Source organism: Rutilus rutilus (assembly GCF_951802725.1).
Source record: "Rutilus rutilus genome assembly, chromosome: 18".
NCBI classification, from domain to species: Eukaryota; Metazoa; Chordata; class Actinopteri; order Cypriniformes; family Leuciscidae; genus Rutilus; species Rutilus rutilus.
The window spans coordinates 16,275,186-16,293,943 of NC_140231.1; the positions used below are offsets into that span (position 1 = coordinate 16,275,186).

Here is an 18,758-nt window from a genome sequence, read left to right on the forward strand (position 1 = left end):
AAAACCTTCATGGCTTGACCTCCATGGTTAGCTAAAATCGTTGAACGCGGCATTATCCTGAGGAGGCTGGTCTTCTGTTTATGGAAATACATGATGGAACAGCTTTTTATTAGAATGGGAACGCGTATTTCACATCATAAATGGACGGTCTTGGTAGGCTACTTAAACATATTCGCTTTAGGAGCTGTTTTATAAGAGGGGTTATAAGGACAACTTTGTTTCAGGTAAGTTAAATTTTACAGAATTACACTTTCTTTTCTTTCTGGGGTGTTCTGTCTGAGGCAAGTAAAGACATCATTAAAATAGTCCATGTGACGACAGTGGTTCGACCTGATTTTATGAAGCAACGAAAATACTTTTTGTGTGCACAAAACAAAAACAAAATAACTACTTTATTCAACAATTTATTCTCTTCAGTGTCAGTCTCTGACATCGTTCACGTTGTTAACACAGAGCAGCGCTTCCGGGTTCTAGCCTAGGTCAGAACGCTGGCTCAGTAGGCCTACCAGACGCATGCGTTTGTGAACAGAGTCAGAGACACACGAAAGAGAAGAAATTGTTGAATAATGTCGTTATTTTTGTTTAGTTTTTTTTTTTGCGCACAAAAAGTATTCTTGTTGCTTAAAAAAATTAAGGTTGTACCACCGTGTAAACATAAAATAAAAACGTAACATGAATTAAAAATAAATAAATAAATAATCATAAAAGGTAATGGAAAATATCTACTGTATAGTAAAATGAAATATTTATTATTTAAATATTGTTGGCAAATTGTTTAGTCATAATACACAGATATTTATAGGTGGAGAAAGATGCTTTTTTGTAGCCAGATACACGAGATAAGTAGCACCAATATGTTGCCATGTGCTACAGTAAAATGTACACTTTGGCGGTCATTTTATGAAAATGCTTGACCGCTCAATGCTTGAACAATCAGAATCAATAAATCCAGAGAGCTGTGTAAAAAATATTATTATCACAACCAAATCAGAAATCAATATTTATCTGGCACAAAACAGGGAGACTTTCACTTAGATTGATATAATTAACCTTGAGCATGGAATTTGATTCATATCAGTCACCTCTTTTCACCAATACGAGTTAATAAGTCACTACTTTTAGATTTTTAGAATCCATTTTTTGACTGTATGTAATGTATGTTGTAGAACAAAACTATAAAGTCATTCCAACCACATAACCTTTTTTCAAATTATAATTGTAAAAAAAAAGTTGATGTGCATTCAATGGCATTTTCAGAGCAATGGAAGGTGGAAGAGCGTTCAGAAAACCAGACATTATTTTGGCAGTTCCGTTCGTTGCCGCTAGTGGTGCAGAAATCACACATTTCACCTTTAATGTTTCAATGCTATAAAAAAAAGACAAAATACTTTGTTCTTGCAAGGACAGACAAAGACAATAATTTGTTTATTATGTGGTGAACGCCACTTAATGGTGAACGCCACATGCATTCTTTTCACAGAGAACAGAAATGCTGCTATTAAAGAGTTTGAATGATTAATAATCTTAACTGGGGTGCTTTTGCACATGCATGTATAATGCTCATTGTGGATGCATTTGTGTGAATTTTATGTTCCTTGAACATCTTTAAGGAAAAGTGTGCAACCCATGTTAAACATGGGGGAAAAAAATGCTGATTTTAATTTTGTATTATTGAATAGTTATACTATTTAATTATATTACTGAATGCAGTTACATTCTCCATTAAGAAACAGGCTGTGTATACCCTTCTGTTATATCAGTCTGATAACATTGGTATTCCAGTCTAAAACAATAAATAAAGAGATGTGTCATACAAAGTGCCCTGACAGTTATGCGTCTGATAGATCTTCAGTGACGTGCTGCTGTTTCTTGTCTCTCCAATACGGTAGGAAGCATTGTAGTATAGGGAAAGGAAATGAAATGAAGGGTAGCAAAAAGAAGTGTCAGGATGTTAACTGTAACCGGATAAGTGACAGACCAGTTTACAGTGACAGGATGCACTAACTAAACAACAATTAAGCCTGTGGCATCAAGACAATTATATGACATGTCATATTACTTGCATAATCTTGCTGCATCCTAAAAGTACGTATACTTTCCAAAGGAAATGCATTGTATAAATAGGTGAATTGGGATGCAGCCTTGGTAGGCGTCATTGCCATCATGCCTTGATGGTACATTATCAGTTTGATGACAGCATCACCTATGGCCAAAATTTCATAAATCTATGAGTGCGTCTCAATCAGCTCCCTAGCTCCCTACCTAGGTCGTGAATCAGTATATCGTGAATTCAGGCACTGGTAAGGACAGAAGGACATATATGTATCCTTCACTACCTTTGATATCCCACAATCCTGTGCTTTCCATTCTGTGACAGTTGAGCTAAAAAATAAAGATGGTATCTGAAAGTTGTGGTTGATGGTTTGTGTGTAAATCTATGTTTTTGACCAACGGTTTCCACCTTTGATTTCATTCGAGAAATTACTATTGTAGTAATTAAATATTTGCTTAGTTATGAGCAAAGCTCGCTCTATATTGCTGTAGATCATTAAACCGTTACCCTGCCTCAGAAGTCTGTCCAAAATCAGTTTCTTGAGGTACCTTTATATGCAAACTTTGCCTGCAAAGTCATTGTCTGATAAGGTAGCAATGCAACAAGTCAGCTGCCTAGGTTTTGGTACGCAGCCATAGTGAGCATCGATGCTTCCTGGTTTTCATAGTGCATTTTGAGACTTTTTTTAGGGAGCGAACATTTTAGTCCACTAGAAGGATTATGCGATTAAGACAGCACTTAAAATGCCCAACTCCCTGATCAGTTCCCTGACTACTGAACCAGGGAGCCGATTGAGACACCCTAAATGCAGTGTATACCTGTCCTAGGGCATTTGTAATACAGCATTAATACATTTTTAAACCTTACAGACATCTTTTTGAACTGTTTCATATAGTTGTTTTTTTTCTTTTGCAAAGTTTCTCAGTCTTTACCTGTTAACTTAAGTGCATTTAAGTGGTTTCACCTAAATGCATTTACTTATCCAGAAAAACAAATCTGCTGGTAGATAAGCAGTGATGCTGTATCTCGGGAAAGATGTTGTGCACTGACAAACTTTTTATGGTTTTATGCTGATTTTGTAACATCATTGCAATGCCCTGAGAATATCAAATAAATCTGGTTAAAATGTATAAAGTTTTAAATAATGGTTAATTAGAAGGTCTTTTCCTCAATTCACTTCTGGTCTGTGACCAAAACAACATGATCATAAAAGAATGCGTACTATGTGCTTGCTTGCATTTATATGAATTATAATGGTTAAAGTTGTATTTTGTTATATTTGATTTATGATTGCCCAACCAGAATTTTCATGATTAGTGGTTATTTATTTTATCAACAGAAGCAGTTATTTTCCATATTTTATCGCAATTGAAACTTACTTCATGTGGGGGGAATGCAATAAGTGATTTAAAAATGTAAGAATATTTAAGAATCATAATTTACTGAAGATGTTCATGTAAAACTGTTACTCAAATTCCATTTCATCACAAGGACAATAGAAATGTCCATAATTAAAAATGTTGACTGGATTCAATGCCTTTAAATCTATGTAGCATGACCATACGAAACTCAATGGCCATATCAAATAAAGATTATTTCATTTTCAAAACCAGTTCAACTACACTGATAAAAATGATTTTGTGGTGAAGTAAATACTACAGAAAAAAACAATGTAATTTACATGACAAGTAAATTCTCTATTAGTACTCAATTCAAGCGTGTAGAAATGAAAGCGTAAATATCAACGTTATAAAGTTAAGTAAAATTACTCAACTTTTCTGATACTGGTGTTCCCATCATGCACTGGGCCTTGGATAATTAATGAGGTTGATTTTTCACTGTTTTATCATTGCTTTAGTTAGTAACTTGCCATTTTATGACATTTGGAGTTCATTTTCTACTCAAAATGACACATTCAAACACAAAAACGATCCATCAAATGTTACCGTCATTGTGTATTGTCTACCAAGTATTGAGGTCTCTGCGTTCACATGATGCTGCGTTCAAATGACACATTCAAACACAGAAACGATCCATCAAATGATACCGTCATTGTGTATTGTCTAAGTATTGAGGTCTCTGCGTTCACATGATGCTTAACGTCTGATATGTACTGTAGCCTTACACAAAACTGATGTATTAATTACTTAGGTATTTTAAAGTAAAGCATATACTTTAAATGTGTGGCTTAATTCAATATTATATTGTTTGAGTGGAATGTATTGCAAAGGAAACTTCAACTAAATAAATTTTTACTACTTTTACTAGCCAAGTTAATATTACTTACTTATTTTTTTGGTTACTTTCACTTAACTTAGTTAAGTAGAGTTTACATAATTCCATATGTGAAATTTACTTAAAAAATATTTGTGCAAAAAACTTGCCAAAGAAAGTTAATAAGTAAATTTTACTTCGTTTTTTTTCAGTGTACTCCAGCACTTTTTTTCAAAGTCAAGTTAATTCAAGTTTTTAAAGACAGCAGCAAAGTAACATGCTAATAATACTATTAATGAAGAAACATAAATAAATAAAAAATTAAATAAAATTAAATCGTTGGCTTGTTTTGCAGCAAGAACATTAGAAATATGTTATACCAAACAGAGAATCTGCAATATTTTGTGAACATATGATGATAAAGCACAATTAGACTACTTGAATTGACAAATGTATATGATTTTTCAGGATACATTCAACAGAATGACTTCTGAATCAGTTAAAAAAAATAATGTTATTATGGTTGTTATTCTGAGAAAGACCCCTTTAGTAGAAATATAAGATGATAAAAGGCTTGCATATGCTCATACATCCTTAGAAATTGTAGTGGTATTACATTGGTTAAACACTGGCACCAACGAATACCCATACAGCAAAAGAGATTGCATCAAACGACATTGACATGTTATTAAATATTGGTTAGTCTACATGCTTCAGGTCATAATTCTATTCCTTTAAAAGTACCACATCAACTGTGAACACAGAAAAAACATCACTGAAGTCAGAACCACAATATCAACCACTATCTGAACTTTCACACGAGAAAAAGAAACACAGAAACATTGATATTGAACATTCTTTTCGTAAGAGGTGGGTAAATTAACATTTCTTTTTATTTTTTTAATTTGTAAAATGTACATAAATTATATTTGACTCATAACCGCCGAATGAGTAATTCGGTGAACCTCTTTGCAAAGGGAAGGAACATAAGTTAAGAGATAAAGAAAGAAAGAAAAAACGGCACAAGGCATTCCTTGTTGAGATAATTTTCAAACAAACATTGGTCAAACATTTTTTTTTCTTTCTCCAGCTGGGAAAGCAATGTGCTACTGAAGACAGAGGAGGTCGTCACACACCTTCATCATTAGAATCATCCCATGTATGTATTTAGAAGGGAAATTAAGGATACATATTCATTGCCCCTAACCCAAAGGCCTTAACACCCCAATTGTTTCATAACGCCCATTCCTGTAACCAGAACAGAGACGAAATGGGGTGGCAATTATGACATGAACGTTCACAAAAAGTGCAGACAGGATATATAACTGCTGTGTGTTTCCTTCACCTGAGTGAAGCTTGTTCATTGAGATTGGTTTCCTTTCCAGATACAGACCTTTTTTTTTTTAAGTGCAGATAAAGGCTTTAAAGAAAAAAAAAAGACCTTTTAAAGAAATAAACGTGGAATTCAGCCACATGCTTTTCAAATATTAATCATATATTTAATTGATATACATATATTGCCAACATTGGCACGTTCAATATTGCACACAGTAATGAAATATAGCACTGGGAAGAGAAAATAAATCCTAAAGTTTCCAAAATGACAAATTACATGAAGCAACACTGAAAGGTTGGGGAGAAAACAAAAATCCTGGCCACACCCCTCAACTAGGCTTTTGGTCTGTGACAATGACACGTTACTGCCAAACTACAGAAAGGCTTCGGTACGGAAGTTTACCTCACATTTTGCCTGGCACAAAGCATTTGATAAACTAAGGGAAGATTCATCTTGCTTTCGTCAAGGTGGGGGGAAAACGCCTAAAGTGATTTCTAAGTCACGTGTTGTGATCAGAATCTGCAAATAATGATTTGCTTCTCAACCGAAAAGACCATGAGTTATGCAATAGCATACAGGAGGGCCAGGGCCAAACAAAACCAGACGAGGAAAAAAAAAAAAAAAAAAAAAAAAAAAGAGGGAGGGGGGAGGGGGGGATGGGGACCCAAACTTAGATCCAAAGCACCAGCCAGTGTATAAGCATGCAGAGTCTGTAAGGCACCAGGTTGTTTAATGCTGAAGAGTATGCTCCCCAACAAGTTTCATTAAAGTCAGGGTCTCCCAACACAGGTCCTCAAGGGCCCCCATGGAAAAAGGGCTTTCGTTCCTTTGATGTCTGATCAAACAAGTGTTGATATATTATCTTATGTACACTCATTCTTTGAAAGAAAAACGAGTATCAACTACCTGACCAAACATTACTGACTTTGTAGACATTTGAAACCATTACAGAAAAGAGTCCTTGAGGACGAACATTGAGAAATCCACCTCAATGTGGCTGTGTACAGGTTAACATGCAACTACAGCATTCCTTGGCGCCACTCATCCTCTCATTGGTAGACTGATATATATATATATATATATATAGATATATATATATATATATTTCTATATATTTCTCTATATATTTTAAACCCTTTAACAGATTGTTTGTCAAATTCCCACTAAAAACGTGGGTTGTTTTCTTCTCCACTGAAATATATCTGATTCACAAAATCATACTTTGTATGTTTTTCTACATGAGCATTTTCATACGACTCTTTGTACGTTTGTATCGAGGGGTCTGGTTTCGGTTACAAAAATGTTTGAGAAATCTTTCTCTTCTGTTGTCATTGCTCTTACTTATCGAGTACCTGTTTTATACACTGAATGACAACGAGACACAAATACATGGCATATCATCTGCAAGACAATAACTTCAATTAAAAAAATACACTGGTAATACTCCTCAGAATGTTTGCGAAGAGGTCGCCTACCACCTCCAGACACCTGCACACAGCGACCACTCTGCTGACCTCTGTACCTCTATCAATCAACAGGTTGATTTTTTTTGTTGTTTTTTTTGTTTCCCCCCCATCAGGGTTCCTATAGCTAGCCCTCAGGTGATGCTTGGAAAATCTAGTAGTGGCATGACTACCATGACAACCTCTTCAGTTGATTCGAAAATTTGGTTAAAAACTAAAACTAAAACATCTGATTTGTGCTGAAGTCATTAGCGTAAAGGAACCATTTCCTCGTAATCTCGGCAATAACTCCATTGCAAACACTTCTATAATATCTTGGAACGTGTAAAAAAGTTCTCGGTTAATAAGGGAAAGAAACACTCAGTTCTGTTGTCGTCAAGTAAGAAACACAGTTCATATATAATGTTATTACTTGGTTTAGCAGCCGCTTACTGGTATTAATGGTGGGTAAGTGGATGACATCCAGCGATGGGTGGACTGTCAGTCTGTGGAGGTTTGTATTTTTTGTGGGTAGTGCTCCCGTGGAGTTAAACAGTTACTTATCTTTTATGTATCTTTCTCTTTTTTCTTTTTTTCTTTTTTACAGCAAAGTACGTATAATTTCTCTTTAGGTTATTCGGATTATTTTTTTGCATGTTTCCCTCCACTATCAATCCTCGTCCCCGTCGTCGGCGTGCATCTCCTCTTGCTGCTGCTGCTGAAGCTCGCATGCCCTTTTTTCCCTCTGTTTCTCTTGAATCTTTTTCATTTCGTCTGCGTATTTACAGAAAGTGCTGCCGAATTTCGACCACACTTTGTAGGGCACTGTGATAGAGTTGCGATAGGTGGGCTTGACCTCGCTTACCCTCATGAAGACCCCGTACTTATTGGAGCCCACGTCAAAGAAAAAGCGCTTGTTGTCCACAGTTAACGAGGTTCCCTCGGGCAGCTCCGCCGGCTCGTCCTCCACTCCGTAGTCGTCGATGAGTTTGGCGAGAGCGTCGCGAAACTCGATAAGTCCCTGGGCTGGAAGAGCGATGGTCTGGCCTTGCGTGGATCCCAAGCCGGGCCCCCGGTTGACGGTTTGCCTGATCCTCAGAAAGCGGCCCCTCTGGTTCTCCTTCAGATCCATGTAGTACTTCCGATTCTCCCGGACCAGAAACTCACTCTTCAGCGCCCGCCGCGGCTCGTCCTGCGCCACGTCCGGATTGCTCGGCCCTAACTGGGCATAGTGCTCGATGAAGTCTCCCAGGTAGTCGCGGAACTCGACAGCGACAGACATGGAGAGAGTGAGGCGGCTCTTGTTTCCCCCGGCCCCGACTTCTGCTATCTTCAAGAAGCGGCCTTTCGCGTTCTGCTTTACGTCTAGATAGAAGCGCTTGTTCTGGATGTCAACCCGCTTCGAAGCGAGCTCCTGCGTCTCGTGCTGCAGCCCGGAAGCCGAGCCCGCCCCTCCTGTCACTGGGTGCATGGAACCGACACCCGGGCCCGTGGCTGCTCCTCCCTGCTCACTTCCACTGTCTCTGTCCGCCATGATGCTGCCTGCCTTCTCCCTCTGTCTTACTGCAAGCTACTGCCAAGCAGCCACGCCACCGCTCTCGCGAGATCTGCGTGAGGAGAGAAGACGAGCGCTGTTCAGACTAGTGCAGATTCCCAATAAATTCATCGTGCTGAATTCAAGTCTAACGCTGCAGCCGTGATGTCTAATCACATACTATGTCTGTCCTGGAAAACGTGGATAAATTCATTTCAGAGCGAAACTGAAAATGTAATTAATTGCGTTCCGAGTTTGCGCTGCCTTACCGTGTTAATATAGGTTAATAGTCTATATGTCACAGCCGTCGATGTATATTAATATATTTCGACATGGAAGTCCTTTGCTGGCGTGTTCGTTGTCATCTAGTTTTTATTATTATTATTTATTTATTATTATTATTATTAGGCTATTATTATCATGTTACAAGCGGCTATTAAACGATAGTTAAAAAGGTAGCAAGATTATGCCGAAAAACTGAGTTTTCTAAATCTGAAGTGATATAAACTGGTCCAGTTATTTAAGATATCGCACATGGATCTCGCTGGAATTTACGAATATTTAATGAGAAATTTTCCAAGATATAAACTGGATAAATATGGACGTTTAAGGGCAGACCGGTTGTGCTTGGATAGTAATTTAGTTGTTCATCTTTCATTCAATCATCTATTTTTTTTGTCATGTCAAAAATAAAAATAGATTATTGGAAATATATATTTTTAAGATGCATTCGTATTGCATTAAATGGCTGGGATTTTGAGCTAATAAATAGATTAAAGCTTTTGAATGGTTGCATTTTATTTGGGTTAAGGTATGCGTTATATAGTTCTTCAGGTTTGTGTACGTGTCTTTTCTCCAATATAGCCTAGCCTATTATTTAACATATACGTTGCTGTATGTATTTATACCAGATGCAAATCATTCATTATAATCAACTAGGCTATAACATACCCGAATATTTGTTGTTTTGCAGTTATTCACCTTTTATTTTCTTGTAGAAAATATCTCCTTTAAAAAACAAAAAACAATTCGAGGTTTGCCTGCATGTAAGAATCAAGGCAGCGTGAAAATACTTTTGTGGTTCTATATTGTTTTAAATGCCTGTTAGAAGAAAACAACAGTTTAATCTTATTAGTCTATAAATATATGTTTTCTAATTTACATGGGTGGTTGTTTGAGATGGATGCTTTACAGGAATATGTAGGCTATGTGTTGTGTGAGGGTAAGCAGAAGAAAACACGTCGAGCTACTAAAATATGCAGGCTACGTTTAATAAGAATAATAACAGTTCATGCAGTTCGTCCCAATGCAGGTGTATCGTTTCTCGGATATTATATAGGCCATAGCTTGTACAAAATATTTATGTCATTCGTATGCATATGCAATTGAGTATTGAGTTTCAGACAGTTTATTTATTTATTTATAAAAAAAAAAAGCCTATATTATTTACTATAATAGCCTATCTAAAATGCATAATGTAATCAAATCTAAAGGCCTTGTTCTTACTATTCCGCATAAAATCCTTTCATATGCTTAATTTGAACATGTTTGGCAATTTAATACACAATTAAATGATGCATTCGTTTCTAAACATGTTTTTAAAGCAAACGGTTTTATAAATGTAGAAAAACATGACTTTGATTACGATTATTTTGGTCAGTTATTTGATTGAATTGCGTGTATTCCTGTAGTTGTAGTAATATTGCCCATATTCAAGCGCACAGTTATTTTACAAAAACATCCAACAAAAGTAGAAACTGGATAATTACACAAATGTTTCGAATGAATTTTCTTTAATACTTCTTTATTTACTTGAATTGAACGGTTCTTTAATTTAATTGAAATTATAAGTATTAACCCTAGAAAGTGATTACCTTTTTTTTAAGCGTTTCAATTTTTTTTTACGCGGCAAGAATGATCGATTCTCTCAGAATTTAGAAAACATTTAAATAATTAATCTCTAAAATAATTAATCAGCGTGTTCGTTAACAATAAGTCAAACTGTGATAGACTTGTATCGGTTTCGACACAGAACGCATTGTTTCAGAGGAGAGACTGAATATTTTAATGCGTATAATCGTATCTTTTTACTTTCACAAATGTTCTGTGTGTGTGTGTGTGTGTGTGTGTGTGTGTGTGTATATATATATATATATATATATATATATATATATAGGCCTATATAGATATAGATGAAGACATCCAATGCAAAAGCCTCTAAAAGCCACCTCTGTCAAAAATGAGATAATAATATTGAGTGAATGCTCTCCGCACATAGTATACGCTCATCAGATACTTTCACTTCAAACTCACTATATCTATCCATATATCACAAATATATATCTAGTCATATTTAATAAACAATTTTATTGTATTTTGATATAATTTTAATCTTAAAGTTACAGCTATAATAAAAATGCAATCTATAGGCCTACAAGTCTTCATATAAGAAAGAACCAAAAGTTAAAATATTTCCAAGATGAAAAGTCTGCATTGTAATAACGTAGATTAAAATGAGATGTAGCCTATAGAATCTCCTTTTGAAGAGGTACAATTTAGATAAATATACTCACTTTATGCCTTGGAAAAATGAGTGAATATAAATAAGAAGGACAACATCCAGATTACCCAAACAATATTTTGGTGGGCTACCTCTTTACAATAAATTAACATTAGTTAACATGGACTAACAATCAACCATACTTCTACAGCATTTGTTAATGTTACTCTTACACATTATTAAAATCAAAAGTTGTATCTGTTCACATTAGTTAATGCAAAAGATGAAAATTAACAAAGGGTAATACATGCTGTAAAAATTGCTCACTGTCAGTCCATGTTAGTTAATGCATTAATAATGTTAACAAATGATACCTCATTGTAAATAGTTACCAATATTATTATAAATGTCCAGTTGACAGAACCTGACGTGTTTTCCATGCAGACATGTTTGTGAGGGAGGTAATAAACAGATTAAAAAAAAATTTGCATGCAATTTTCCTTAATAAAACAATAAAGAACATGCAGTGGCCTTGAGAAAGAAACTCTAGAATACTTAAAAGAAGTGGCATTCATAAATGCAATATTTACATAGAATGTACATTGCAAGACCATTTTGTTCCCAATGTTTAATGTTTCATTCCAGAATCTAAACACCGAGCACACGTCGAATACAAGCAGCATTCACGTTGAAAATTTCACGAGTTCGTTTGCCCATATAATCTTTATGCTATTAAGGTTAAACATATTGCATTAGAGGGGCTCGAGGAAGCAGCTTCAACTAGGATGCAACTTAGATACTCCTAATAATGCTTGGAAGATGAGTCTGGTAGCAAGATGCCTAAATGATGAGTTGGTGGGTGGAGGGATGTCAAAACAGCTGATGAAGAAGCCAGTTGAGCGGCTTCTTATGCTCCGGCAGTTAATTGAAAGATTAGATCGGTTCACTCCTCCAGAAAATTACGTTTAGGCCTACTTCACGTATTCAATCGCTTACACATATGCATGTCCATTCTAGCATATGCTTTAATAAATAAAGTGCATGTATTTTGTTTGCCATTCAATATATTTAAATATACAATAAAATAATAGACCTATTTGATTATTTTTTCCAGGATTAAAAGAAAATTATATTACCTCATGGCAAACCATTAAAAAAGTTTGTGGTCACTAACTTTGTGTCGCCTGTTGCTTGCTAGAATGAAGAAGATCTTAACTCGTTATTCTTAATTGAAACTTAACATTTTCTTATTTGCAACTTCTAATGCACGTGTAAACTGCTTGTCATGGGCCTAACATAAGTGACAGTGCGTAAAAAAGACACTGAGTAAAGGAAAGAAGGACCGTCGACTCTCAACACATGAGCGTTACTCAAAGGTGTGCTTGCTTTTGGTCGAAGGTGAACTCTGCAAGCTTGGACTCATAACGGTATATCACAGTCACGTTAAATGGCATTGGATTTGCCGCAACCGACAGAGTGTGTGTCAGCCTCGCAGTCTGTCAGCACTGTAAACAGTTAACGAGTTTGCGCAAGCAGTCTGTGCAATCTGCCCACGGCTGCGGATATTAATTCCGTGGTTGTTATACTGACCAGAAAAAAAGGTATACCGCGGAATACCATGACATAGATCGTAAGTGCAGTGCTGTTGCCAAAGTCGCAGACCTCATAACGAGCGACGTGTCTCGGCATATCTTACCCCGCTCAGTCTGCAGGCAGAGCGTTAGCCCCTGTGCAAGCCCTTCGCAGTTGAACACTGTCAAAAACAAAGATGAAAACCTGTAAGCCCCGAAGGCCTACTGTAAACACTGTCGCGGTGCTGCTTCACCGATGCGCCGTTCACAAGATGGAACGAAAGAGCGAGTCGTGGCATGGAGACGGACGCACGCACGAGCTCAACGCTGTGCGCGTGGAGTCTGATGTCAGCACGCTCAGCTGGAGAAAATCAAACAGCTCGTGCGCCTCGCAGTGTTGCTTTCGCGATATTGCAGTTGCTGGAGATGCTGTTGAAGCTGTCAAACTTGTTCAGATATTGTTCACATACATCTCATATGAGATTTATTCTACATATTATGGGTAGATTCGCTGAGCTAGAAGCAGCAAGTGTTGTAGAATCGAAAACCAGTGTCATAATAACCTTTTTACTGGGTTGCGAATTTAATATGCACCGATTGTGTTTTATTATCTTCCTTAAATGTCACAGTTCTTTATCCTAGCCTCCTATGAAAAAGTTTTTATGGTTTTACCATATCATTTTAACACAATATGTTGTTTCAAATAACTCAGAAGGGCTTGTATTTTCAACGGATGATACCTAGAACTAGTTTGTTTGTAACCTGATGGAATTTTTAATTATCCAAAGAAACATAGGCACCTCAGGATCTGGAAAAAACAAGAGGGAGCTGAATTATACTTACGGTGCTTCAATGAAGCATTAAATTATCTTTTTATTTTTAAGGGTGTAGCAAGTGGAGATTAAACTTATTTATCAAAAAGTTTTTAGTGTTTAGAAAAGCGTGATATGTTTATCATGTTTGATATGATCAAATGATTTATAGGGATAGGTGGATGTGTAGCCTATATGTTGAGGACACGTGGATTGTCTTAATTCATGTCAGGCCTAAGTTGTAAGTGTTTTTACGGTATAAAGACTTTTATGAATAATTTCGTTTCGTTTTGATATTTAGCTATGTAGGCTAGAGTAGTTTGGTCGGTGGAGGTCGAGGGCAGCGCAGTTTCAGAACCATGGACAGTGACCGCTGAGTCCGTCACGCGCATCGCTGCGTTTCTAATGATCTATCGGTTTGGAATGTTGTCTTTAGCGAGTTGGTAGCTTGTGTAAAATTAACCTACAATTAATAAAGAGATTTGTAACTCCAGTACTCAGCCTTCACATTACTTAAAAGAAGTGATCTAGAAGTGTTATTCTTTTGACTGAAAAACATAGACTATAGCAATAAAAGCTATGTCTGTATCTATTTTTTTTTAAATTAAAAGTCCTTATATGTTATTATTCTACTTATCACAAGTCTATAAAAAAGAATGCAATATATAAACACTTTCTTTCAAGATATGCCCTTTAAAGTGATAATTCACCTAAAAATGTAGTTCCAAATCTGTAAGACTTTCGTTCATCTCTGGAACACCAATAAAAGTATTTTTGATTAAATCTAAGAGATGTCTGTTCCTCCATTGACAGCTACACTTAGACATTACAAAAAGTTCATAAAGAGATTGTAAAACTAATCCATATGAATTGAGCGGTTTTGTCCACATTTTCTGAAGAGACTTGATCGCTTTACATGATGAACATTGAATTTAGAATTATATTTATATATAAACAATGATCTGCGAACTTAACCTGCTTGATGCGCGAGAATGAACCTCATTGGTTCTTGCGGAAGCTCAAACATGCTGCGCAACACGAGAATGAACCTCATTGGTTCTTGCACATAAAACGAACATGCTTGAGCTTTTGTTTACCATAACTGCTCTGTGCATTGAAGAATGTGTATATGTGAAAGAAGGCTTAAATTAAATCTGTTCAGTGTATAAAGCGGTTGTATCTCTTGAGAAAATTTGGATGAAACCGCTCTATTCATATGGATTCATTAAAAAATATATATATTATGAACTTTTTGAAGCGTCAAAATGGTAGTTGTGTAGCTGTAAACAGAGGGACAGAAATTACTCACATTTCATCAAAAAGATCTTCATTTGTGTTCCAAAGATGAACGAAAGTCTTATGGGTGAGTAATTAATGACAGAATTTTCATTTTTGGTTGAACTGACCCTTTAAGGACAAGCGTCTGATCTTTTAGACCAATGTATCTTGTTGCTTTATTTGTGTTTTAATGTTTATCAGCAGGATAACCCTGTTACAGTTCTGATTATTTAAAACCATGGTATTTTTAGAAGTATTGGCATTAACCTTATTCTTTTTTTTCTGATAAACACCTTGAAGGTGTCATGACCTTGTAAAACTGTCAACCTTATTTTTATTTTTTTATTTTAAAGACCTATATCAGCATCATGATATTTTTTACCAATTGAACTTGAGATTGCACAATATACATCTTTAACACTTAAAGACGTTCTTTGTCTGATAGAATGCATAAAATATTATGATGTACAGGCCTATATTAAATCACTTGACAGTTAGGCAATGAATAGTATAGCTCAGTTTATTACAATTTTGTCTTGAAGAAAGCAATAAGCATCCTATGAGCAGTAAAAACTCAGCAAGGGACAACTATTACCACTGTGCATTGAGCAAAACCCTATAACCCCAAGTTAATCCAAGGTACACTGGTCCTACTACCAATTATTTTCGTTAAATTATAAGTGAGTAAGTAGGCCTAATAGGTTTGAGGGACCACAATTTGCACTATTTCTGACCCATGATTCCCAGTGATCTTACATGTTAGAAAAGGGTTGTGGCTCTGACGTTCTGTGCGCAGAGAACAGCAGATGTCGCCCTTAGTGAATTTGGAGCTACGCTCCTTTGCAGATCCACAGGTTCATCCTTCATTTAGTTCAGGATTTAGGTTATTTTATACATCGTTCATAACCGGTGAAAGTCTAACATTTAAACTCCTTTTAAAGTCTCCTTTTAAACATTGTGTCTTTTTCTACCATTCATATACACCACAGTATGTGTCTATAAATCTTTTACCGTCTTGTGCACATATTTTGTGTTTGATGCAGTCTGCTGCTTCATCCGTGATGCTCCTTCATTTCATTTGTTAAAAATGTTCTCATTCGGCCAGGCATCAGCAATGCAACGAATACCAGACGTAGCCTATGGATTTGATGCAACGCCTCACTATATTTTTTTCTTCTTCTCTGAGGCAGAGCAGCGAATGTGACCTGAATGCAGGGCATGATTTAGTAATGGAATGAGACGCAAAACTCATTCAAAGCTCATTCATTCGCACTGTTAGCCGCCGTACTCAAAGCAGCGCAAACCTGAAAAACCTCCTCTTTTTTTTTTTTTTTTTTTTTTTTTCGATGAGGATTGGCGATGGGAGAGATCGTGGATTGACCATTTTTCTCGGGGTGTCGGAGACTAAAGACGCACACGCCGGCGCATGGGCGTTCGTTTCAGCACCCCAGCCGTGAATCTGCCGTTTGTGCGGGGAATCTTGCCCTGATAGATCGGGGTGGCGGACAGAGACGGGGCGCGAGGGATACGGCAAACGCGTTTTATCGCTACGAAAGTGGATTCTTACAACGTTTGTGCTGAGGGGATATCGAAAGTAGCCCTAATAGTTTACTGCAGTATTTCACATTCGACTGCAGTGGAAGATGCACAGCACCAGTGGCGAGTAGGGCGCGCTCACCACTGCAATTTCGGGGCAAAGATTGACTGGCGGCGTCTTGCGGATACCTGCTCGTGTCTTCGGAGGAGGCAGCGTCCACGACTTTACCTGCGTTTTAGGATGCGCTTCGGCAGAATGCAGTTGAGGGATCTGTATTAACCCAGCAGCATTACGCCGTTTCCGGTTCCCAGCTGGTGTTTCCCGATTGCAAATCTATCGGAAAAAAGCAGCGGATCCCGATGGCATGGACACTTACGCAAGGTCTGCCGCGCCGCCGTGCTACTGGAGCCTATTCGCAGTCTCTTCAGCCTTCAACCCAGCTCCACCGCCATCGCCCCGCAGCCCTGCCGCAACGCGACCACCGACCATCGAGCCAAAGCAGGCGGCATGAGGAGGCTTGATTCGGTACACTTATCCATGCTGCTCATCGGGGTCTCCTTCGCCTGCTACTCCCCGAGTCTGAATTCCCTGCAGGACCAGGCTTACAGATCCGCCGTGGTGATTGAGGGCAAGGTGCAGTCCGCGCCTCAGAACGTCTCAGCGGAGCCGTACAGTGTGAATGTCAAAGTCCTGGACGTGTGGCCGCGGAACAGCGGGGGTCTGGAGCGGGAGCAGCTCGTCACCGTGGGGGAATTTGGCTCGGAGGCTCCGTGCGCTAAAGTGAAGAAGAATCACAAGTATATATTTTTCATGGACCCAACTGATGAACCCTTGGTTTTTAAAGCGTCGTTTGCGCCCTTAGATACAAGTGGGAAGAACCTGAAAAAAGATGTTGGGAGGATCTTGTGTGAAGACTGCGGTAAGTTTATGCCCACAAAATGTTTGTGCAGGGGCTTGCAAATTGACTTTGGCCGTCGGCATCGGTTGTATGCTTATGTGTAGTGCGGATGACATCCAAATGTTTGGTGTAAGTAACAGATGGGGGCTTGTGGGGGCGTCTCTGCAGCAATATTGGGCAGGAATAAAGCGCTCAAAGGTTTTTCATGGTATCATCAGGCATATGCAAAGACATACGCTGTAGGCACACGCGCGCTCCTTGCTCATTTGTAGGATCCTTAAGACAAAATTGTAATAAACTGATATAGTGTTCATGGCGTCACCATTAGACAGGGCCCATAGCCAAAGTAAGGCTTGTATGCCCGTAAATGAAAAGGTGCAGAAAGTCAGAATGACTCAGAATATCTTCAAACGTGGCCGTCAGGACCTACAGCTCATTGCTCTGTTGGGAATAGAAAGTTGCTGGTCTGCGCTTGTGTAATGGGCCTTCAGAACAACTGCACTGGGAGTGGAGCCTTAAAAACTCCACTCAGGACGCAGGGAATATCTTCCAGCCAACAGCAACTGTTTTGTGTCACCTGTTTGCGCGCCGCATTCGTATTATATTTTATAATAAGAAATAGGTTCATCCCATCATTTTTGACGGGACATTCCTCGAAAGCACATTATATATAGGTTACTTGGGATTCAACGCGGCAACTCAAATCACACTCTAAAAAAAAAATAAAAAAAAAATACACCACTGCATTTTTTTCCTCAATGTTGTGATATAACTAGAAGGTGCTACTACTGTGTCAGTAAATGTTTTCCACAGGCCTACTGTCAGAGGGCTCTTATAACGCGTTTAGATGGTCGCTGTCCAGGGTGCTGTAGGGGCAAAAAAGGAGAATGGAAATATGCTAATGGAGGCCGATTTCAGTTGTATGTCTTCAACATATTGTCTATGTTTATGTTACTTGTGCTTTATGTTAACTACTATTAAGTAACTATACCACTAAGTAATCTAATAACGTCAGGTGTTTTTTTTTTTTTCACGAGTTTCACGAGTAACTTTTTTTTATTAGATCGCCTACAAGTTCTTATTCTTTTGTTAATGGTCACTGTCCTGGCAAGTAACTATTCCATTGTTATGGTTAACAAATAGCAACATTTTGTTAATTTTATGGTGATTCAGATATCAACTATTTACTTCCAAATATGCATTTCAATTGTTGCTGTACCAATTCCAGTTTTACTGTTAACTCTAATACTTATTGTTTAGTTACATGTAACTATTCAACCATTGGTATTTAAGTTGTTACTAGTCACATGTTAATCATAATAGTAAGATATTTGTGCCATTTAGAATGTTCATCTTATATGACAAGTAAAAAATCAATTGTTACTAGATGGATAAGAATAAATAAGTACTATAAAACCTAACCATTGGGATAGTTATTAATAAGATATTGAATGCAATGAAAAAGTACTTCTATCTGTAAGTTAATAGTGAAACATAATGGTTTTCTTAGTAGTTATTAATGTAAATACAATTTTAAGAAATACATGTTAAAAAGTTTTCATAAGCTGCATGTGCTAGCATAT

The 18,758-nt window shown here is 37.3% G+C and overlaps 2 protein-coding genes across 11 annotated transcripts in view; one reads left to right on the top strand and one right to left on the bottom strand.

Annotated features, from left to right (window-relative positions):
• Positions 1 to 16: 16 nt before the first annotated feature.
• nrg2a (neuregulin 2a) overlaps positions 17 to 18,758 on the top strand; it is a 105,654-nt gene continuing 86,912 nt past the window's right edge. For 5 of the 9 annotated variants that reach the window (XM_084387899.1, XM_084387901.1, XM_084387888.1 and 2 more), the window contains exon 1: positions 16,676 to 17,196. In XM_084387899.1, the coding sequence (XP_084244025.1) occupies positions 16,785 to 17,196 (412 nt within the window). In that variant the 5' untranslated portion in view covers positions 16,676 to 16,784. Of the gene's footprint in view, positions 225 to 16,131; positions 17,197 to 18,758 lie in introns of those variants that run through there. The other 4 variants (XM_084387891.1, XM_084387897.1, XM_084387896.1 and 1 more) reach the window with 4 other exon arrangements.
• puraa (purine-rich element binding protein Aa) lies at positions 7,171 to 16,738 on the bottom strand. 2 transcript variants are annotated; one of them, XM_084387914.1, is made up of 2 exons: positions 12,776 to 12,973; positions 7,171 to 8,652 (listed from the first exon to the last, which is right to left on the bottom strand). In XM_084387914.1, the coding sequence occupies exon 2, from the start codon at positions 8,577 to 8,579 to the stop codon at positions 7,716 to 7,718; it is 864 nt and encodes a 287-aa protein (XP_084244040.1). In that variant the 5' UTR covers positions 8,580 to 8,652; positions 12,776 to 12,973; the 3' UTR covers positions 7,171 to 7,715. The 2 variants fall into 2 exon arrangements, with proteins under 2 accessions (XP_084244040.1, XP_084244041.1); XM_084387915.1 differs by lacking the exon at positions 12,776 to 12,973 and adding an exon at positions 16,654 to 16,738 and having other exon boundaries at positions 7,177 to 8,652.

Coding starts and splice junctions, on each gene's coding strand:
- puraa (XM_084387914.1), bottom strand. CDS start 8,579: ATGGCGGACAGAGACAGTGGAAGTGAGCAGGGAGGAGCAGCCACGGGC.